We start from the raw sequence: 21,404 nt of genomic DNA on the forward strand, positions 1-21,404 counted from the left end.
TTGTGATTCTTACTGCATACAAGAACTCCACCTTGACAAGGCTCCTTCCTGTGATCTCAGTAAATCTTGATTTAAGTAGTGTAAAACATCTTGGCAAATGCTTCATAAGATTTATACAAAAGCATAATGGACCACAATTTAGTAAGCTGTAGATACTTTTTGCATTCCTTCAAAATGTTGTATCTAAGCATTGACATCATGACTAGGTTCTAACTCTCGTAAGTGTCTGAATTTTTTATAGCATGAAGACCAATAGGAAATTTCCCTTTAAAAATGATTTACCTGGTGGGTTTTTGTTATTGTTTTGTTTTGGTTTTTTGGGTTTTTTTCCCCCTGCAGCTTGGCCATCCATTCAGTGCCATAAAGTGTATTTAGTGCCCATTGTTACAAATTGCAAAGCAGGCCACTAGGCTGCAAAGTGCAAAAACACACGATTCCCCATGAATATGTTACAGCTAAACACTGCAATGCTAATTCATATAAAGAACAGCCCAGCTCAGCTCAGCAGATTTACCAGCAAAACATACAATTCTGTTAACAGGAAATTATAGCATTATTGACTTCAAGTGCTGATCTGTGGTCATTTCAGAGTGCTTCATTACCCTCTCATTACTGAATCTGTTAAATGAATACTGCAGAGATTGTTTTCTTTTTTTTTTTTTTTTTTTTTGTCCTCCTCCTCCTCCCCACCCCGTCCTTCTTTCCAGCAATGGTACAGCAATTCCATGAAAGTCATTTGTGTGTGGCTGGCTGACAGACTAGACCTCCAGCTTCATATTTACCAACTGAAGACGCTCATCAAGATTGTGAAGGTAAATGAAAAGTGTTGAAATGTGAATTGCCTGCCAAACTGTAAAGAATAATGGTAAGATCCTACCACAAGAAAAAAAAAAAAAAAGAAAAGAAAAAGAAGAAGAAGAAGGTTGGTGGATTTAAGTACTTAGAGCGAAAGACAATGCACACAAATCCCCCAGAGCATGTACTTGACTGTGGTAGGTCCGCAGTGATTTCACACTCGTTGTCATAAGAATAAAGTACATTCTTCATGTTTATTGGGACGATATATTAATCACGAGGGCTTTTGAATTGTACTTGACAATAAAATAAGGGAAATTCCTGATTTGCCCATTCCCTATTGGGAAATTATACACATTGTGTTAGGAATTACACAGCCCAGATTCATGTGGAACTATTCCTCTTCTAACATGTTAAGGATGTGACTGTTAGAGAGCATCCAAAACTGTTAAGACAGACCTCACAAGCAGGAGACTTGGACTTTTGTGCTTCAAGAGAAAAAGGTACTAGCCTATATTTTATCTTTAACAGCTGGGAGCTTTAAAATAACAGATCTACTCAACAAAAATTTTGTGGGGGCAAAAATTTACTCAAAATTTTTTTTCTAAAAGTCAAATTTTTTGATGTAGCTGAAAACAGAGAATCGGGGTTTTCATGCAGAAGACCTTCCACTTAGTGCTGCTTATTAGTGGTTCCCATATAGGGGTGGAGTGTGTGTGTGTGTGTGTGTGTGTGTGTGTGTGTGTGCGCGCGCACGCACGCACGCGCATGTCAGGCATGTGAGATCTCCATTCTGACCTCAAACTATCAGAACCCACTTTGGATTTGTCAGAACCACAGGGTCCTAGGCAACAGCCTATACCGGTGAAACCAGGAATTAATGATAAGACCCAGTAGCCTACAGATTAACAAGCCTGCAGAAGACTCTAATACACGCTGAAGTTTTCAAAGTACCACTGCATTACATCATTAAAGGAAATTTCCATTTCCATTTAAAAATTTACCAGGAAAATCATTTTCTTGGTTCCTAGAGTGTAATTCACATACAAATTGTTTTGTGCTACAGACTCTCAAGTTACCACAAATCAAAGCCACAGATGAATTCTGTTCCACAGTCAGATTTGGGCAATTTGCCTCAAAGAAGGAAGTGAACCATGCTAAAATAATAGCAATGATGATCAGTGACCAATAACAAGTAAAGTTATTGCCACACGTGACACTTGCATGCTCCAGCAACACATTTCATATAAAAAACAAAATACCTTCACTTTCTCATAGCAGGTATTACTTACTTACAGAGTAAGTAATGTGAAACCACACTGGGACATGTTCATGTGCGTCTTACTCCACCATCATGTCTTCCTCACGTCTACAAATGTAACTTAGACCGCTTTCAAGTGAAGTTTGTTCTGCATGAAAGACAGTCAGGATACTGCGTTTACCTTGCATATGCATGCATCTGTTGATGTCACAGTGTATACTGTTATTTAAATGGGGCCGACTGGCTGTTTTCTCAAGCTTCTGTCTCTCACGTTTGAGACGTCAGAAATCATATGTTCAGCCAATCCTCAGTTGATAGATAGCTAATCTCATTGTTTGGAGAATTAAAACGTTTTTTATTCCTTGCTCATCATTTGTTTCACGGAAGTTTGAAAGTTATTTATTTTCTTATATTAATGCATCTAAACTAATGGAGAGCATGCGCTGCTTTCAACTTATTGAAATGTGATTTCCAAACATAGTTAAAGTATACAACATAGGGATAGTTAATAACTTATACATAGAATATGCTAAGAGAATACAACTTCTCGTGAGTGAATATTTTAACATGAAAGAACATTTAATAACTTTGTAAATATTACAGCAGCTTTTTCATATTGCTCTAATCCAATGTTATCTCATTTTAAGATAATCTCCTTTCATGGCCGTAAATAATGGAAACTAATAAGTATGCAATTAAGCTTCATAAATATTTAACTTTATTTTTACTTTTCTCTGTGCTGAAGACTGACTCTAGGACCTCATTTGTGCTAGGCACTCTAGCAGTGAGACATGCTAGTGCTAAGTTTCCTAGGGTGACCTTGGACTCTCTCTGCCACCCATGCAGATCTTGAACACCCGGGTATCATCCTGTCTCAGCTTCCCAAATACCAAAAATGACAGACCTGTGCCACCAGCCACAGCATGACTTAACAGTACCATGCAGTGATTCAACATCAAATCCTTAGAAGTGATTTTGGTTTTGTTTATTTAAAAAAAAAAAGCCATTTTTTACTCACAATAGCGGTATTGTTTTTAGTAACCACATTCCACTGAGTTTCTAAGAAGGACTAAACATGATGCATGGAGAACTGTGAGGGCTGCTAGGTGGCCTTCCTTCTATCTAGATCATTTGGATTTGGCCTGCCTGTTACAGCAGATCCCAGCATTCTAACCTGGACCCACTCATCTCTACCTCCTCCCTCACTACCCACAGGCAGGCGTGGCCATTATTCTAAGCCCAGAAAGACTTGAGAGTGATCTGTGTGAGAGTCTACTTTGCCCATTAACAGCACACAGTAATTGGTGCATTTGTTGGAAGGGAGGGAGGGAGGGAGGGAGGGAGGGAGGAAGGAAGGAAGGAAGGAAGGAAGGAAGGAAGGAAGGAAGGAAGGAAGGAAAAAAGAGGGGAGAGAGGGAGGGGAGAGAGGGAGGGAAGAGAGGGAGGGAAGAAGGAAGGAAGGAAGGAAGGAAGGAAGGAAGGAAGGAAGGAAGGGAAGGGAGGGAAGGGAAGGAAAGGAAGGAAGGAAGGAAGGAAGGAAGGAAGGAAGGAAGGAAGGAAGGAAGGAAGGAAGGAAGGAAGGAAAAAAAAGGAGAGAGGGAGGAAGCAAGAAAAAAGAAAATAAGAAAATGAACGAAAGAAAGAAAGAAAGAAAGAAAGAAAGAAAGAAAGAAAGAAAGAAAGAAAGAAAGAAAGAAAGAGTTAGATCAGTAAATCTGGCATTTTAAAAAAAGATCAAAGTCTGTGAAATTATGTGTGAAGGTTTAACATGAGAATGAACTTGTTTGAGAAGGAGGAAAGTAAGATCCCCAAATAATTGAAAGGGTTGTTGATTTCTGTTCTCCCTAGTGGCCATAAAACATATTAAAGCAATTAATATAAATCAGCTGCTTGTTTTGCTAGGAGAAAAGCAGCAAGCAGGAGCCTGTGGCAAGTCCTCGTCTTAATGAAAAGCCAACCTCACCACTGTGGAGGCCTGAGAACACCGGGTGCTGAGTTAGAGTTTGCAGGGACCTGCACTGCACCCCACCTCCCGATTGTTATTGGCTCACGAATAAGGAGATGATCTGAAGTATATTTAAATTTGAAAGCCTTTGGGACTTCAAATGCATAGCTCAAGTCTATCAGAGCTAACTTACTAATAATTAAAGGAAGTCATTGCAATCAAACACAAAGAGCAAATTAGAAACTTAGTAAATAATTGTGGCACAGTACAGTATATCATTATTCATCTGTAAGTGAGGAGTTTTGTGTTGTGTGCTTAATATAATTTTAATCTAATTTTTAAAAAGACTATAGCATTTAATACAAATGTTTGTGGCAGTAATGCCATGTATATTAATTATCACATTTTCTAGACAAAATTCACATTTCAGAGTTACTTCTGTGGTTTTAAATGTGAATTATGACTTTTGGTATCATAAAGCAATGTTACCTTAGTGGTACTTTAACTTATGAATCAGAAGGCAGCCTATGAGTGCATCATAATGCGTTTATTCCAGATAGCGAATATGAAGGTGGTAGATGGTATGTGACTTAAGAGAAGCTATTGAAAGTTAAGTGGAACTAGATTTGATCATCTCAGAGAAAATACTCTCTGAAAGGAAATCAGGTTGGCTGTGGAGCCGCTGACCCCGGATGCCATACAGCGATTGTCATGAAGCTTTGTAGACCCGGCTGTTGGTTTTTAACACGAAGTCTACTCCTGTCAAGTGATCAAATGAGAAAGATTATATTGTCCTCCACCCTTACATCTAAAAGAAAATTCAGAAACTAGAGAGACCCTTGGGCACAAGCCAGGGAAAGAGGGGAAACTGAGGCAGGTCCAGGGCTTCCATGGGCTTCCATTACTCTCAGTGCCACTGCTTTTCCCAGAAAGCTGTGGGCAGAGCTCATAGGAGCTAAATGAGGGCCCCCCCCCCCACACCCAAGCGATAAGCACCTTTGGAGTTTTCCGGGATTGTCTCAGTCTTCTGATAGAACTGTTTTGGCAATGTCTGCTGCATTGAACAAAACGAAACTTCTCTTCATTGTGTTCCCATCTACTGGGGTTATGATGTTGCACAATGTGATACAATATCCCTCCTGATTTGACTCCTTCTTTTTTTCATCTGTTGCTTATTTAAAACACAGAGCAAACAAAACCTACCTGCCAGCAATCACTTAGCAAAATGGCATATTGACATCAACTGACACCGGGAAGTCCACTGAAGTCTGTCTGCTCTGACTCTAAATCTAGCAAACAGCAGAAAGATGCTTTTTTAAAATGCCTTTCAGAGTTCTTCCATGGAATGACAGATCTTCATGAGTTCTTGGTTTCTCCGTATAAATAAGTAGATGTTCTCCCAAGGCCAACAACAATACTATTAAGCAGTCTTATTGAGTCGTGAAAATAATCACACTTTAAACATAAGAGAAGCTTTATAGGTTACACATTTTAAATCCCACAGGGGATGGGAAATTGAAGAATTGCTATAGATTGGCCAATGAGATGGCTCAGTGTGTAAAAGGTGCTTGCTTTCAAGCCGGACAACCTTGAACTGATCCCTGCCATCCATATGGTCAGGAGAAAGAACCAGCTCAAACTAGTTGTTCTCTAATAAACATACACACACACACACAAAAAAAAACCAAATAAATGTAATTTTAATTTTTAAAAACATTGAATTATGTTTAAATACTAAACATTGAATTCTATTCGTAGGTAGTCTATAAATCACAGCTCTAACATGTTATCTGATGGCTTATTATTTTACCAAAACATATGAATGCTCATTTTGTTTTCCTACCTATGGAAACCTTTTCCGAGAATTGTGATACTTACTGTCTTAGGAGCATTTCAGAGGAAAAAGGTAAAAATCTTATAGGCATACTATAGATATAACTTTCCAGTATCATACCATGAGTGAATAGATTTTGTAATTCATAGGTGCATAAAATGTGAACTTCTTTTATTCATGATAAACTTTCTCCTCCAATGCCTGTCCCCAAAACTAATATATTTTATAAAATTAAGTATATTTTTTCAGTATTAAAGGAAAAACTCCCCTATCGAAACGTAAGGAATCCTTCCTATTAAAAATGAACATAAACATATCGTGTTACCTTTGTTATAGACTATTCAGCATAAAACTTGGTGCAATTAGTAATGTTTGGAGAAGGGGAGTTAATTTGTCATCTGGTAGTCACAACATTTTGACCTATCCTTGGGATTGGAGTTCGAGTTGCACCATCCCAAGTCACTCATTCTGTTTTCTCCCCAGAACTACACTAACAAGTTGATTGGTATGGGCAGCCACCGTTAGAATCCATTAGTGGATCTCCCCTATATTTCTAAAATGCCCTCCAAGTACACAACCCTATCTCTGCACGTATAGGCACACATCTAACTAATCAAAGCAAACACTCTTTTCTCCTTCTAGAAAACCTACAGGGATTTCCGATTGCAGGGTGTGTTGGAGGGAACGCTGAACAGTAAGACATATGATACTCTGCACAGACGTTTAACTGTAGAGGAGGCCACAGCCTCTGTCTCAGAAGGAGGAGGACTTCAGGGCATTACCATGAAGGACAGTGATGAAGAGGAAGAAGGCTGATGATGCAGTTCCTCGAAAGGAAGGAAGACCTTGGCATTGCTCTGTGCACTTTGTCCTTGTAACTGTTTTTACTGTCTTGACCAAATAAATATGCTCTAATTTCTTTAGAATGTGAACTTGGAGATAAAGAGAGAAATGCCATGTATTTTTGGAAAGAAAAACCATATTCACATAGCTTGACCTAAAAATTGGCTGTGCTCGTGACTGGAATATGAACTGCTTTGTTTTGTTTTGTTTTGTTTGTTTGTTGTTAGTATATTTGACTTTTTTTTAATAGTAATCTCAAAATAATGTCCTATGTGTCATATGAGGTATGCATCTCCCATGACAGAGCATTGTGAAGAGAAGCCATTTCTGGTCACAGCACCAACCCTATTGTTACTTCTGTCAAAGTGGTGTGCCTCCCACTTATAATTTATGTATGAAGTTTGTTCTGTAATTTGCCAGTGTTGTGATGTGTAGAAAACTTTAGCCTTGGTTTTCATAACTCTGAATTTGTCTGCAGGTGTAATTCTGGACTTCAAAGAGTTTCATACCCAAATGTAGACTAGATTATCCACAGGCTTACATCCTGTTTCTTTCTGAACATTTTCTTTCACGTGTACCATGTCGCCAGGTGTGCTTCCAACACAAGTGTAACAGCTTGCCGGCAATAATAAAAATCCATTCAGTCAGAGCAACCTGTATGTTCATTCCACTTAAATAGATTAAATGCAGTAAAAAATATTTGCAGTATCTCAAACATCCCAACTAACTGGCTCTGTGTTTTGGTTTTATTCCTTGGTGTTTTGTTTTCAACCAAATAAGCAATGGTTATAAACAGTATATTTTCTACTAGTAGGCCCACAATCTGATAAAAGAATTATAACAGGAACATACATTCACAGTCAAAAAAAATTAGCTACCTACTCAAGTAGTATATTAATAGAAATAACTACCAATAGCTAGTAATATTAGTAATGATAGTGATGCTAATTGTTAGCTGCCACTACTGCTAGTAATTATTCTAATGTTTTCTTGGGAGATTTAAAGGATATAGTGTTATGATTTGTAATTTCCCTGAATCTTTATGTTGGGATTTTTTTTCCTAAGATATATTTTTATTTCTGTTTATTAATTTACTAACATTACTATACTGATATATGATATATTAATATGTACTTACTGGCATACTATTCTACTGCACTTATTCACAAGTAAATATTTGTTTGATGTGGGATTTTGACATGTTGTCCAAACTGGTCTGGAACTTAGGCTCCCATGATCCTCCTCTCTCAGCCTCTTAAGTAGCTGTTACTGTAGGCATAGACCAACCAACCACCCCTGTCTATATTGACAAGTCATTTCTTTTGTGTTAAAAAAAATGAAGGTACTACTGAGTTTATCAACACTGATATGATGAAATACCAGAAATGCCTTGAACTTCAGAACTCGTGTCTCCTGTCATGTCCCATAATGGTGATTAGGGCACTCAAAGTAGTGCACAAAATCTGATTTATCCATAATTAGTATATATCAATAGTTGGGTTCGATGTTTAGGTCCTAAATGTAAGATGGCAAGATAAACAAAAGAAGACAGTTTCCTCCCTTGTCCTCCATGAGAGAATAAGGACTCACTGGTTTAGAAAGCAGATTACCCACAGACATCTTCCTGCTTTGCTCCATTATCAGTGCCCCTTGCCTTAAATCCCTAAGTATCTAGGCATGTAACCCTTAACTACCCAGTGGCACTTTCTCCTCAACACAACGCTGCTCTTTGTGTGAAAAACCAGTGTGTGCATGCACACGTGCATGCGTGTGTGTAGAGTGGACTCTTGGCCTTTTGCATTCTGGTGGCATTCTGTACTGCTGACCTGTTCCAAACACCTTCTTTTCTGCAGTGAAATATCCATTTTTCTTAATAGCATGCCAGTGTAATTGACTTGGGTTGTCCCATGTCCTAGCTGGTGACTGCTGTCTCCTTAACTCTACGGGAACTCTTTAAAACACCTTTTGTCCAAAGGAAATCTCTAGATGGCAGGACTCACGGTAAGGGGGAAAGCAGTTGATGCAGGGGCAGTGACATCTAACTATGGCAGCCTGGGTCTTTCTGCCAAGGGTGACACTTTCTGCTCCTTATCTAAGGCTCCATTTCCTCCTTCCTACCCAATATGCCCACAGGTAGGACAATAGCGAACCAAGTTATGGCGTTGCTCATATTTTGTCTAATCACACTGACCTTTGAATCACAAAACTGAGCGCTAAAAATCTTTAAGAAGTAACTGAAAAGGAGCGAAAAGTGCTTCTGTGCACTTTTGCCCAGAAATTCTCTCTACCCTATATAACTTCAACTATGAAAGCAAGCCCAGTTTTAGATGCTATTGTTCTTTCAAAAGTACTGTCAGGATGGAAAAACAAAAGTGAGGATTTGAAAACCTATCAAGTCCTGCAAAATGTTTGAAGTGGGATCACGCATCGTGAATGTAGGCAAGAGCAGAGAGTTGTATATGTGAGGTCCACTGGAGAAGGGTTATGAGCCCATCTGCAAAGAACGTTCAAACATTTCTTGAAGAAAGAGCAGGTCGATGTCTTTCCGGCAAGACACGGTGCTACACAGCCCTGGGGAAACCTCTGTGCGCCAGCTGTGGTAGTCCCGGGCATTCACGTATTTTTCCACTTGAATTCCCTTTCTGAGTCCCTGGCTCAGAAGAAGAGATATCCTGCTAGTTTTCTAATGCCCATGCAAAGGGGTTTGAGGGCCCCTACTCTTCTCCCCTCCGGTTTGCTGCCTGGCCTGGGGCGGTCCTTCTTCGCCCTCGACGACCCATGATACCCGGGTCCACAGCTTCTTCCAGGTGCCTAGAGGAGCAAAGAGCTCAGGAAATCAGTTTTCTCTTGTACTTTGCTTCGAAAAAGGGATCCGCGGGGCGGCGAACCCTGCAGGGAGCCCAGGCTGCAACAGTGACTGCAGCTGGGTGCAGAGCGAGCTGGGAAGTCACGGCTCAGCCTTCCTCGCTGCTGCTTGGCCTGGCACTGAATCCGGGAAAAGTGCCCCCATAAGGAGGAGGCGATCAGAGGAAGACCCGAGTCACCTTTATTTCTTATTCTCAACACAGAAAATGGAAATTTGCCAGTCTGGGTCTCTGAAGGGAAATGACAGATCAGTGATCCTGGGAAAAAAAAAAAAAAAAAAAACGTTCTCTAGCTCAATCATCGAAGCCCAGTGGGTCTCTGGCTCTGTGCCTCAGCTCACCAAAGCCCCTAGCCCGCACCCACGACCAGGGAACAGTCGCGCGCGCGCGCGCGCGCGCGCACACACACACACTGCCCCCAAAACCCTAGCGGGAAGACAGGTTCCCCGCCCCAATTCATGATGAGGTTATCCCTGGACTGGCTACCCCACTATTAGCTGAAGATGGGATGTGGGTCTACCTTAAAGGAATCCTGCTATTGAAAGGAACCATCTATATAGGCTGGGTTGCAAGTGGGTTTCACAAGTCAGAAGAGCCTACCAAACATGGACTTTACCTGCATAAAATATTTGGTGGTTTTCAAGGAGAATGTGCAGGCACAACTAGACTCCGGTGAAGGAAGGTGCATGCTTGTAGCCACAATTACTTAGGATTACACACACAATTACACACACATACTGTGTGTGTGTGTGTGTGTGTGTGTGTGTGTGTGATCACAGTATAAATATATATTAGTGGCAGAGCATTATCTTAGTGTGTGTGAAGCCCCGGATTCAATCCTTTATAAGGCAGAGGAAAGTTCCACCTGCTCCTATACACCGCCACCCCCTCCAGACAGGGTCTCTCTACATCGCTCTGACTCCTAGAACTACTCTGTAGGCCAGGCTGGCCTGAACTCACAGAGATCAGCATGGCTCTACCTTTCAAGTTCTAAGATTAAAGGCTTGCATCACTATGCCTCCCACCATTTACTAACTTAAAGGGCAATGGAAAAAACTCAGGGGGGATATCAACTTCACCCCCCTGCAAAAGGCCCAACTTTACAGTCAGAAAAAACCAGTCTGAATCTGACTAGGACCTACAGCACCTTTCCCTCATATCTAAATTCTGGAGTCTTGAACACTGAAATAAGGAAGATTATTCTAAGGATCAGACCCATGTTATGAAGTTCTGGCTGTTATTAACTATTTCTTGATAGAATGATGGATTCTAAAACCATGGTGGGAAGCCAGCCTGGACCAACAGGCACCACCAGTTTCACAAGTCATTCATTCTGCTGGCACAGATTCCACTTGGCTCCTACTCAGCTCTGAACCTGGGATGTTTGTGGACTGGGTAGGACTGTCCAGTTCCAGCTTTGTAAAGGAGTCAGGAAGTGGGAAAGAGGACTCCCATCTTTTAAGAAACTGGGCACTGACACAGCAGTCCCTGAAGCTGAGGCTGTGGAGAGAGGCAGCTGGAGGCACTCTGGGGCTACACTGGAATGGTGGTGGTCCAATCAATCTGTGAGGTTGTAAAGCTGGAAGTCCCAGGACTGTGCAATGCAGTTAAGCTCAAGGGAATGCCAGGAATGAAATCTAGGTGCGTTGACATTTTTCTAAGTGTAAGGGGAACACTTCTGAGTCCTAGAACAAGGTTGCAGCAACAGCAACCACATGGAAATTGAGAAGCAGCAAAAGAAAAGGAGGGAGAGGAAGAGGGAGAAAAGATGGAAAGGGGTAGAGGATGGGGAGGGGGAGAGAGAGAGAGAGAGAGAGACCCTTTGCAGTGCCCACCTCCAGCATACACACTGTGGCCCCAGATACAGAAGTACAGATACTTAGAGCAGACACAGAAGTTTGAGAAGAACAACAGGTAGTGTCAGGGGGAGGCAACATCTAGCCCTAATGTGTTGCTAAACAAAGTGTTTCTAGGACACATGGAAACCCAAACATCATTGAGGCCCAATACAAGACAGAGGATATATCCTCTGTGAACCCTTTAGCCTGAGGAGACTGGGACACAGATACAAAGTAACCATGCAGAAACATATGCTACTGACTCACCAAAGGGAAAAGCAGGGTTGGGACTAGAACAGTTTTATCTGAGGACTGTTCCCCACTCAGCCTTTTCTGTTTAAGAAGCCAACCTATAACTTTCTGAATGCCAGAAGTGGGGACTGAATACCATGATGTTTGCAACTGTACAGTGAAGGGCCTTGCATTTGCGTACTTATTTGTGAGTAACAGAGGGATACTCTCAACAATGACAAAAATAAACCCTTTCAGAATTGTCTCCTCCTATTCCTAGCTGTATTGAATGTTCCTGGAAGTGATGCTCACTTCCAAGAGGAAGCACAGTTATTTCCACTGAATAGTTGATCTCAAACAGCCTTAGACACAAGCAGGACAGTGCGGCCTAGCCTGTGTATGTTTGCCGTACCCATAAACACAGATGCCACCAATATGTTCCCATGTAAAAAATTAAAAGTAACACATCACGCCATTTTAGCATCTACTCACATGGAGTCTGGTGTGCCATTTAGCACAAGCCCCACCCCACCCCTGCCCTTCTCCCATAAGAAACTCTTCAGTGTACATGAAAGAAAGGCAAATTGTTGTAATTCTGAAGTTTACTCTTCTGGGCATTGCTTTTGCATAACATTAGCCAATACTAGCTGTGTCTTTGCAGGAGAGTGTGGTGGGGAGGAAGTGTTGTGTATTGTTTTCATTAGGTCCTCTGGATCAATAACCTGCTAATAATTTTTTTGAGTTGCCTCAAAGTTATTGTATGGAGGAAGTTCATTCATTTATTCAAACACTGTAGTTTTGTTGTTGTTATTGTTGTTACATTGTATGATGACAAGATGTGTTCTTTCAGAAATAAGAGTCGTCTATGGGAGGTTGATTAACGTTGGGAACGTGTAATTGGTTCAAAAGAAGTGAAATATGCTGTAAGCAAACTGGCTTTTTTTTTTAAGGCTTTTTGCTATCGAAGAGAGCGTTTTCTGGGGAATACAGAGTTGAATATGGGAGGGGAGACCCCAAGGACAAAAAAAGTCCTTGCGGTTGTAAAGAAAATGATTTATAAATGCAATTCTTGTGTCTGTTTTCAACACTTCCACACATTTGACCTAAAGTCTACCTCTGAGAGGTCATTTTTAAAATTCATTTGTCTAACAATTTAAAAAAGTTCCTAACTTTTGAAACAGTGGTAATAGCTTTTCATACATAAAGTTATCTTACTTTAAGGTCTCTTTTCAATCTCCACGTCTCTTGAGAATGAAAAGAACTCTTATAAAATGTTAGCCCCATTTTACAGGGGAAAAGTTCAAAGTACGGAAAAGCCGACTAATCTCCATTCTGCACTAGGAATTCACTGTGTTCTATGTAGCCTGGCTCAAGAAGGAGCATTTGGGCCAGAACTCCAAAGAGGTGTGTGTGTGTGTGTGTGTGTGTGTGTGTGTGTGTGCACACGCTCTCGAAGTTGGTGTTGTGGATATGTATGAAGAACATTCTTAAAAGGAAATGTTGATTTTTACTTTGCTGGGTAATAGAATAGTCTAAGCGTCTAAGAGGAGAATTATAGGATCTATGCTGCTAGATGGATGCCCAGGAAGAGGAGGGGGTGGGCAGCAGGGGCTAGGGGTGAGTGGTTTTTCTAGTAAAATTTCCACTTCTATAATTCTGATCAAAACCTTGGAAATTAAAATATAATTGTGAACTCTACATAGATTACATGCTAGAGAATGCTACCAATGCAGATAGATCTTTCAGAGAAGAGCATGTCAGAGAAAAGAAAACCATCACCACTTCCAGGCTCCAGTGATCAGAATGGAGTTCTAAACAGAGAAAGGAAGGCTCAGGAATTCACCCAAGGCTCTCTCTGGTCTTGTGCCTCCAGGTGACTCCAGACTCCAGACACAGGTGGAAGGCATAGGGCGGTGCTTTCCTGGCTGAAATGCAGGAATCCTGGCATCTCAACATCCCCCTTCCAGATTTTCCTTTGAGGTATTCTACCCTTAAGGAGGTACTTCGATAGGGCTTTGCAATTTATGTTCCTGGTGTCACCTATGTCAAATTCAGAACGACCACAAACACACACACACACACACACACACAGAGAGAGAGAGAGAGAGAGAGAGAGAGAGAGAGAGAGAGAGATCTTTAGAGTTTTTTTTTTTTTTTTTTTTTTTTTTTTTTTTTTTTTTTGCAGCAATGCCACCTGTGTTGTCCCTGCCCTGCTTCCTGGTTCTCTATCCTGTCTTAAGTCTGAGTCTTTTTGACAGTCAGTTCCCTTGGTAAGAGTTAAGATCTTCACTTACTTGGAGAAATGATAAATTGGAACTTTCTGTTCATGTTAAAGGCTAACTGTGTTGCTTGAAATAAAGCATCAGCCAAATAAAATGACACCAGGTCTCTGGGAAAGGAAAGGACTCCAATTATATTACCATGCTTGCTGTCTTTTGTATGCAGCAAATTCTCTTAATTTAAGGTGTGGGGGGGTGTCTTTTGCAGTGGAGAAATCTAGCCCAGCACTCTGAAAGTCAATTTCTTCCTCTTCTCTCTTTTCCTCTGCTTTGGCAGTGGTGTAAAGGTTCAGATACTCGGCAGCGTCCTGAGTAAAAAAGCCCCAAGAAGCAGTGATGTGCCAACACCGGGAACACATCCAGGTCCGCGGTGCGAAAATGAAATATGTGCCGTTGAATTATTATTTTTGTCCTTTAGGTTTACATCTACGCCCTTGTATTATGTAAATTTCTGAGAAGCTGTGAATCACAGGGTTAGGTAGAGTCCCCCCCCCCCCACGCACACACACATTTGCTTCCTTCATAAGCAACAGGAGCCGACCTCATTCAGTCTTTGTGTGAGTCATATACCTTTGCCAGGCTCTTTGAGTTTATTACTCTTAACGCAACTTCCCTTCCAACTCTTGACCCAGACAGCCTTCTGAAGCCATCGGCTGCGGTCTGCACTGGGCCTTTGGCACATCTTTCGTGACACAAAGAAGCCACAAGCTGCCCTCCCGCCCTTCGTGGTCATCTAGGGCCAACAAGTTGCCTGAGGTTCTTCAAGTTTCCAGGACTCTGGTCCTCTGTGGAACTAGTAGCCACATTTAACCGAAGAGAGTTAAAGGAGACTTCTAGAAAGACAATGGAAAACTTCTAAATTGAGAAACTGCTAAATTAAGACTGGGAGGTTAAATTTGTTTGTTTTGAAGTTTTGAGGCTGGATCTCTGTGACCCAGGCTGACCTCGAACTTGTAGCTAACCTCCTGCCTCGTGCTCTCTTAAGGTCGGGTTTACAGGCAACCAACATGTCCATCCAACAAGATGGACGATCCAAATTGATATTTGAAAAGGTAGTAAGAGCCCTTAATAAAGCACCAAGCTTCGTTCTTCTAGGGATGCCCCTAGAGTTGTTAAACTCAAGTAACACACCCACTCTGGAGGGTGGAGCGAGGGGCATGGGGGCTTCGAAGAGAGTCCGTTTGCGGTGAAAGGTGTGGTGCCTGAAGCTGAACCACCTGTCCATGGATGTTGTAGAAATCAGCTGTGGGGATGAGGTCTGGTACCACTGCCGGCTCACTATTAGTGGAGATCTGGGGTTTGGCCAGTTGAGGGAATTCAGGACTCGAAGGACACTCATTGAAGTGTGTGACTAAGATAGTAAGATGTAAGAGATTTCTTGTTAGAAAAATTTCTCCCTTTCGCTGGGATCATAAACACTATAGATCAAGCCAATTACTTTTAACCACCAACCAACCACCAATCGGTTTCAAAGGAAGGAATCCCCAGGAACCCAGACAAGAGTGGAGAGAGAACACACACACACACACACACACACACACACACACACACACACACAGCGGGACAACGGATCTGAAAATTTTTTTGGAGTATATAACTGAGAAGTGCTACAGGTACTTTGAAACAGTTTAAGAACGTGACTAACAAAACAACAACAACAACAAAAGTTTTCGTTCCTCCTGAGGCCTGCCCTAAAGTAAGGTCTGTTTCCGTCAGCCTGACTCGTAGATTGACCCTTCACGTACACCCTGAGTGGCCAAAGACAAGCTATTAGTGAACGTTTAAAAAACTTTTCAAAGGAGCTCTCTGCCATCGGTTTCTGGGTCTCCTAAACGCCACCCTGCGCCCCCTCCCGAAACTTACGAGCCTTCCCCTCCCTCTTCCAGCCTTGTGGGCCAGTGGAGCAGGGAGGGAGGAGCGGGATAGAGCCAGGGAGGGGCTGGAGGGCCAGTGACAGTCCAGAGGCCAGAGTTCGGGACTAGATCGGCCGCAGTCACGCTGGCCGACGTGGAGGCCGTGCCCTGGGGAGGCACTGCAGCGGTTCAGAGCGGGACGGGACTCGCACAGCGCTGCGGGGCAAGCAGGAAGGTCCGGGCACCCGGCCGCAGAAGACTAACCCAGCTCTTCAGCCCTCTCCAACCCCACAAGCCGCACTCCCCGGCAGTTGCACCAGCTTCCATCTCTCCCAGCCTTGGAGGCATTTTAGCTGGGCTTTGTGAACTGGGAACCAAGCAAAGCAGAACACGGCGGGAACTTTCAGCTTTCGAATTTCACTTCGAATTCAAGAGCTGGGCCCTGGCAACCGAAGCGTAGCCGAGGCGGGTCGCGTCTGTCCGCGCGGCAAGCAACGGGAACACAGGTCCCCTGGGGTGGGGTCGGGGTGGGGGATGCAGGCCAAGCCGTAGAGGATGGAGGACGGAGCAGCCTGGGGATGCGGGGCTGAACAGGGCATTCCCAAGCCCAAGCAGCTGTGGACCGGAATCCAGGAGGTAACTGACATCCTAAAAGGCTCTAGAGATTTCTGGCTCACGGATGTTGGTTTACCTCTATTGCTTCCCTATTGCTGTAATATGTGTTATTTCAAATTCATTCGCCTTTCATTTCACGAGCTCATTCATGGAAGAAAGTTTGAACTTAACACCGAGACTGCTTTAAAACCTTGGCCAACATCAAGGAAGAGTCGCGCTTTATGTTGGGTATGTTTTTTTTTTTTTATTGGCCAGAAAATGACTTTTAAAATTGGGAACTTCTGCGAAATGTCCATCAGCCAACTGCATTAACCAGCTTTTCTACCACGGTAGACACGTTGCTGGTGTGGAAGGAAAAATACTTTTGGCACGTCCTGCTTTATGTGTTCGCCTCTCAACTTTCAACAACACCGTTGCAAATTACAAGCAAAACTTTGCTGGTTTTGGTTGCTTGACTTTTAAGCCACTCCACGAAAAGGTTGGGAAAGTTGAGTTTGTGAACTTCTTTTCCCACCAAGTCCAGGCCTGAGTCGAAGCCTTGCAGTGGAGAAGGGACACGCCCCACAGGCCTGTAAGGGACCGGTGAGAGAAATCCCAGCATTAGGGCAGGGGTAGACACCAACCAGAAGCGGCTGACCGTGCTACCTGTCACCATTCTGACCACTCCTAAGTCAGAATGCTTCGCTTCCTTTTTACAAGCCGATTTAACATGCAAATGTTGGTTTGAGAAGAATGATTGCATTGCATTTAAACGAAATCCTAATATAAGAGAAATATTAACAACAAAAGTCTAGAGAAAAATAACAACAGAGTGCTCTTAGACTCTGTTATTAGACTGTTATATTAGACATCCATATTTAGTTCGCAGAGTCTTAACTGGTGACACGCTGTACAACATTAACAAGAATTCTTTTTAAAATATAATACTTTTATTCATTATGTGAGATTTATTACAATGCTCTTTGACCATATTCACCTCCCAGGTCTCCCTAGCCTCCCCTCCATCTACCCACCTCTACCCTCCCCTTCAAGAATTCTTTATTTGCCACCAAATCAACGAAAAGCATAAAGGCAACCAGCAGCCTGTAAGTCCGAACATATGATGACATGCATGTTAATGTGCTGCAAAGTTAGTCCCACCGGGTATTCATTGAGTCAGTTTGAAGTATTCAAGAAGTCTCTTTCCTTGAACCATAAAGAGCCTATGTCCGATTCCATTTCCCGGGTCTACCGCACACCAGAAGAAACAAGTATCAACCAGAAACAAAGATTGTAGAGGAATTTAGGAATGCCTTTCCTCTTCCAAAAGCAATTTGTATTCCCGTTGGTGTTGTTTTGTTAGACAGGAAACAGTGCAAATGAGCCCAAATATCTAGACAGCCATCATTATGATCATCATCATCATCATCACCACAATAACAACAACAACAACAACAACATCAACAACAAGAGTAATGCCTCCTGCTTCTTATTAGCTCACTGCAGCTAATACACTACAGTGGAGCGTGCTGTAAAGAATATTGACTGTTGTTCTTGGTAAAAGATTGAAAGTCAGGGATGTTGTTGGGCCTGAAAAACCTAAAAATATGACGAGTGTCAAATCAAATACACTTGGCTGCAGATCTGTTATGTTACAATATTTTCCAAATCATTTTTAAGCTAAAAAGAAGAAGAAGAAGAAGAAGAAGAAGAAGAAGAAGAAGAAGAAGAAGAAGAAGAAGAAGAAGAAAGAAAGAAAGAAAGAAAGAAAGAAAGAAAGAAACCTCACCAGTGTTTATTTCTTAAGGAAATAGAGATTACAGAATACTTATTAATTTACAACTGTCTTCTACTGCTTTTAAATTTCAGGTGGCAATAATCTTTACCACAAAATTGCTTACTTATGAAAGGGGAAATTATACAAGTGTAGGAATTATGAAGAACAGTGGTGAAATTCTCATTGTAACGTTCAGTTGTTACGTTAGGAAGATTTCTCTTGTTTTTCAGTATTGATCCCACTTTGTAATCAGGCCTCTTCATCTCAAGAACTGTCCTGATTTTTTAGGACATCTCCTGCTCCCCGACCCAAACACTTAGTCAACTTGCACCAGGGTTTAAAGTTGATTGGTAAAATCTGACTTAAACAAACAGATAACAGATTATAGGATTCTCCAGGAAATCCCAAAGAGTCTGTACATTTCTATTTTGCCAAACAAACAAAGCTCCTTTATGTTCTTGTGAGTAACCCAAACATTTGGAAGCGTGTCGAAGCTTCTAAATTTTCCACATTTATTCTGTGTTGGTAACTTTTTCTGTAATTCAAATGTTTGTAGTTAAAATGAAGTATTCATTTATGACATTAAGAACTGTTCCTAAATACATTTTGTATTTTAAGACTACCTTACGGAATGCATATTAGACGTTAATGCATGTTTTGGTTATAAACTGAGTGGAAAACAGTAACACATTGGCATATCGAGACTTAGATTTGTAAAATACACCTTCGGACTTTGGGATTAGCAAGATCAGGGCTAGCTCAAAAAAAAAAAAAAAAAAAGGAAATAATTGATGCCTTGCTGTATTTACTGGAATGACATTTTCAAACACTTGGCAGAAAAGGCAAATCCCCGAAAAGACCAGTGAAAAGCGAACTATTGAAATGTTAACTATAAAAGCCCTTAGCTAATAGCTAATATTTTCCTTTTTAAAAGTTAGTGTCCACTAAAGAGGCAAATAAAGACTTTTTTTTTTTTTGACCCGTTGAGGAGGGGGAGGGGGAGGGGAAGAAGAGAAGAGGGAGGGACACGCGACGAACGTAAAAGAAACTGGTGGCACTCAATCAAGAAGGCAGGTAACGCTCCAGAGGCCGGTGAGTTGTTCAAATCAGCTGGGGGCTCCAAAGCTTTCCGCGACCGAGCAGTTTCTCGCCTTTCTGCTTTCTTCTTTAAACTTGTTCCGGTGAGGGAGGAGTGCAGCAGGAGGGAGATTTTTTTCCCCGCTGTTGAGAAAGCAGGTAGGAAAGGGAATCTGATCCGCCCCAAAAGGCAGCAATTAAAGTCTTAACCTCTACCCATCTGTCTTGGGACAGGGACACTCCCGACCCCGCCTTTCCTTAAGCAGTCCAGGTCACCCGCACTCTTTGTCTGATCAGGGTGAAGGACCAAGGTTCTGCGGCCCCAAAAGCAAATCGAACGAACATTTCCAGTTGGGGAAAAACTGAGGCCCTAAAGGGTTCCAGAATGCCTCCGGATTTTAGTGTTGCCTCTTTTTCTCTGCCAGGGTGCCCTGCCCAGACTCCCACTCTTCTCTGCCTCTCAGGTCGGCCCAGCTAGAAGTGCCTGGGTACCTGAAAGAAGACACTCCCAGGCCTAGCCACCAAGGCGGGTCACAAACAGCCAGACTTTTCCACCATCTGGCTTCTTAGCCGCTGCAACTTTCAAAAAGACTTCTGTTGGCCCCCTGTTTTATTTTATTTTTCCCAGCAATTATTTCTCCAGCATCCACTTAGCCGTCCCGCCTCGCTGGCTGTCAGGCCTCAACAACTCGCTGTCTTCGTTTCCACCCCACTGGGCTTCCCTGGCAGTGTCTAAACTGACTCGCACAGTCTGGGTGGGGCGGAGGAGCCTGGATCCCTGAATTGGTATGAGCTAGAAAGGGGGTTTGGAGAAGGAGATATCTTGAAAGCCAGTTGCCTCCATTCGAATCCCAACTTGGCACCTTCCAATACATTAGCCTTAGGCTCAACAATCCTAGGCTCCCACATTCACCTCCCACTGCTGGCCCTTTCCAGGGTTCTCACCAGAGGACAGCAGATCTTACTCTTGGCCAGATACTTGGCGGATACTTGGTCCACACACATTAGAATTAACTCACCAGGCTGACGGTGCTTGGAGTTTGCAGGCAGCTCCTTACTGCGGCCTCCAGGAGGTGCGGTTCAGGGCTCGTCGCTCAGCTTCCTCCGGGAACTGGCTTGAGAACGGCGGGGGTTTGTCTACGGTGCGCAGCCCCAGGAGCGTGCCTGGGGTTCTGCTCTCGGCGACCGCAGGCTCCCGGTTGACCTCTCCGGGGAAGGCGCGAGTCGCTGCTCGGGCGGGAGCCGCGGGGACCCGCGCAATGGGAGCCTCAGCGTCCGGCCTTTTCGTGGAAAGCTCGCCCAGCTAGCGAATTTGGGCCCCAGGCGTCACACCAGGAGGGCGCTGGGCGCGCGGGGGAGGGAGGGTGGGTCAGGGTCTCCAAACGCTCTTGGGGGGGGGGCGGCAGAAATGTGTCTGTGGTCCGTGACCACCACACTTCGTTCGTCTGCGCGCACAGACACGCGGGGTGTCGCGTGCACTGACTGCAACTGAGCCGCACGCAGACGCTGGCAGCCGGGGTAGGTAGGGATCGACAGATTGTATTCCCCTTCTCCGCTCCACGTTTAAAACACTCTGCTCCGGAAGAGCAGTGGGCGCAAGTTCTTTGGAGAAATGCCCTTTCGGGGTTCTCTCTGGAAACTCGAGGAAGCGCGCTCACGCGTGTGTTTGTGTGAGTTCAATCCGCGTCTAGGTCTCTGGCAGTGTGGCTCCCGCTTATTCTTTGCAACTCAACTTTGTGGTGCTGGTGCGTCTTTCCCAGGCCTATTGCCATGGGCATCGCTTTGACAAAACCACAAACGCATAACAAGCCTCCCAAGGCCTTTACATCTCAGGGGCATTTTGGGAGGCCAGTTACCTGCTGGTGTCTTCCAAACGGTCCAGACGCGGCTCGAGCTGCAGCGACTCCTTGATTCAGGGAATGAGCACCACCTCCCGACCTCACCCCCCAGACCCCCTCGAGTCCCGGAGGATGAAAGTGGGCTGCGTAGGAGGAGGCATCGTGGCCCGAACTGAGCTCAGGCAAGCCAAGCACAGAAACCTCGGATTTTGCCGTCAGAGGTTTCCTGGTCAAGGCTTTCTAGAGCCTGGCGTTTGATAAATATAGCCTGGCATTTGCCCCTGAATTAGACTCTGTTTCCTTATTTAGCCCTAGCACAATGATTTTAGATGATGTCACTTAGAGCTAAACGAGAAAATTGATCTCAGATTTGCT

At 43.2% G+C, this 21,404-nt stretch overlaps 1 protein-coding gene and 1 pseudogene across 8 annotated transcripts in view; one reads left to right on the forward strand and one right to left on the reverse strand.

Moving 5' to 3' along the window:
* Nucleotides 1-7,650, forward strand: part of Cadps2 (calcium dependent secretion activator 2) — a 558,168-nt gene extending 550,518 nt beyond the window's left edge. For 5 of the 8 annotated variants that reach the window (XM_029478700.2, XM_085840790.1, XM_085840789.1 and 2 more), the window contains 2 exons: nucleotides 708-812; nucleotides 6,478-7,650. In XM_029478700.2, the coding sequence (XP_029334560.1) occupies nucleotides 708-812; nucleotides 6,478-6,651 (279 nt within the window). In that variant the 3' untranslated portion in view covers nucleotides 6,652-7,650. The remainder of the gene's footprint in view (nucleotides 1-707; nucleotides 813-6,477) is intronic. The other 3 variants (XM_029478706.2, XM_085840792.1, XM_029478707.2) reach the window with 1 other exon arrangement.
* A 10,473-nt stretch (nucleotides 7,651-18,123) lies between these two features.
* LOC147004025 (uncharacterized) lies at nucleotides 18,124-21,190 on the reverse strand (annotated as a pseudogene).
* Nucleotides 21,191-21,404: the final 214 nt, after the last annotated feature.

Source organism: Mus caroli, unplaced genomic scaffold (assembly GCF_978045245.1).
Source record: "Mus caroli unplaced genomic scaffold, Mus_caroli_1 scaffold_7, whole genome shotgun sequence".
Classification (NCBI taxonomy): Eukaryota; Metazoa; Chordata; class Mammalia; order Rodentia; family Muridae; genus Mus; species Mus caroli.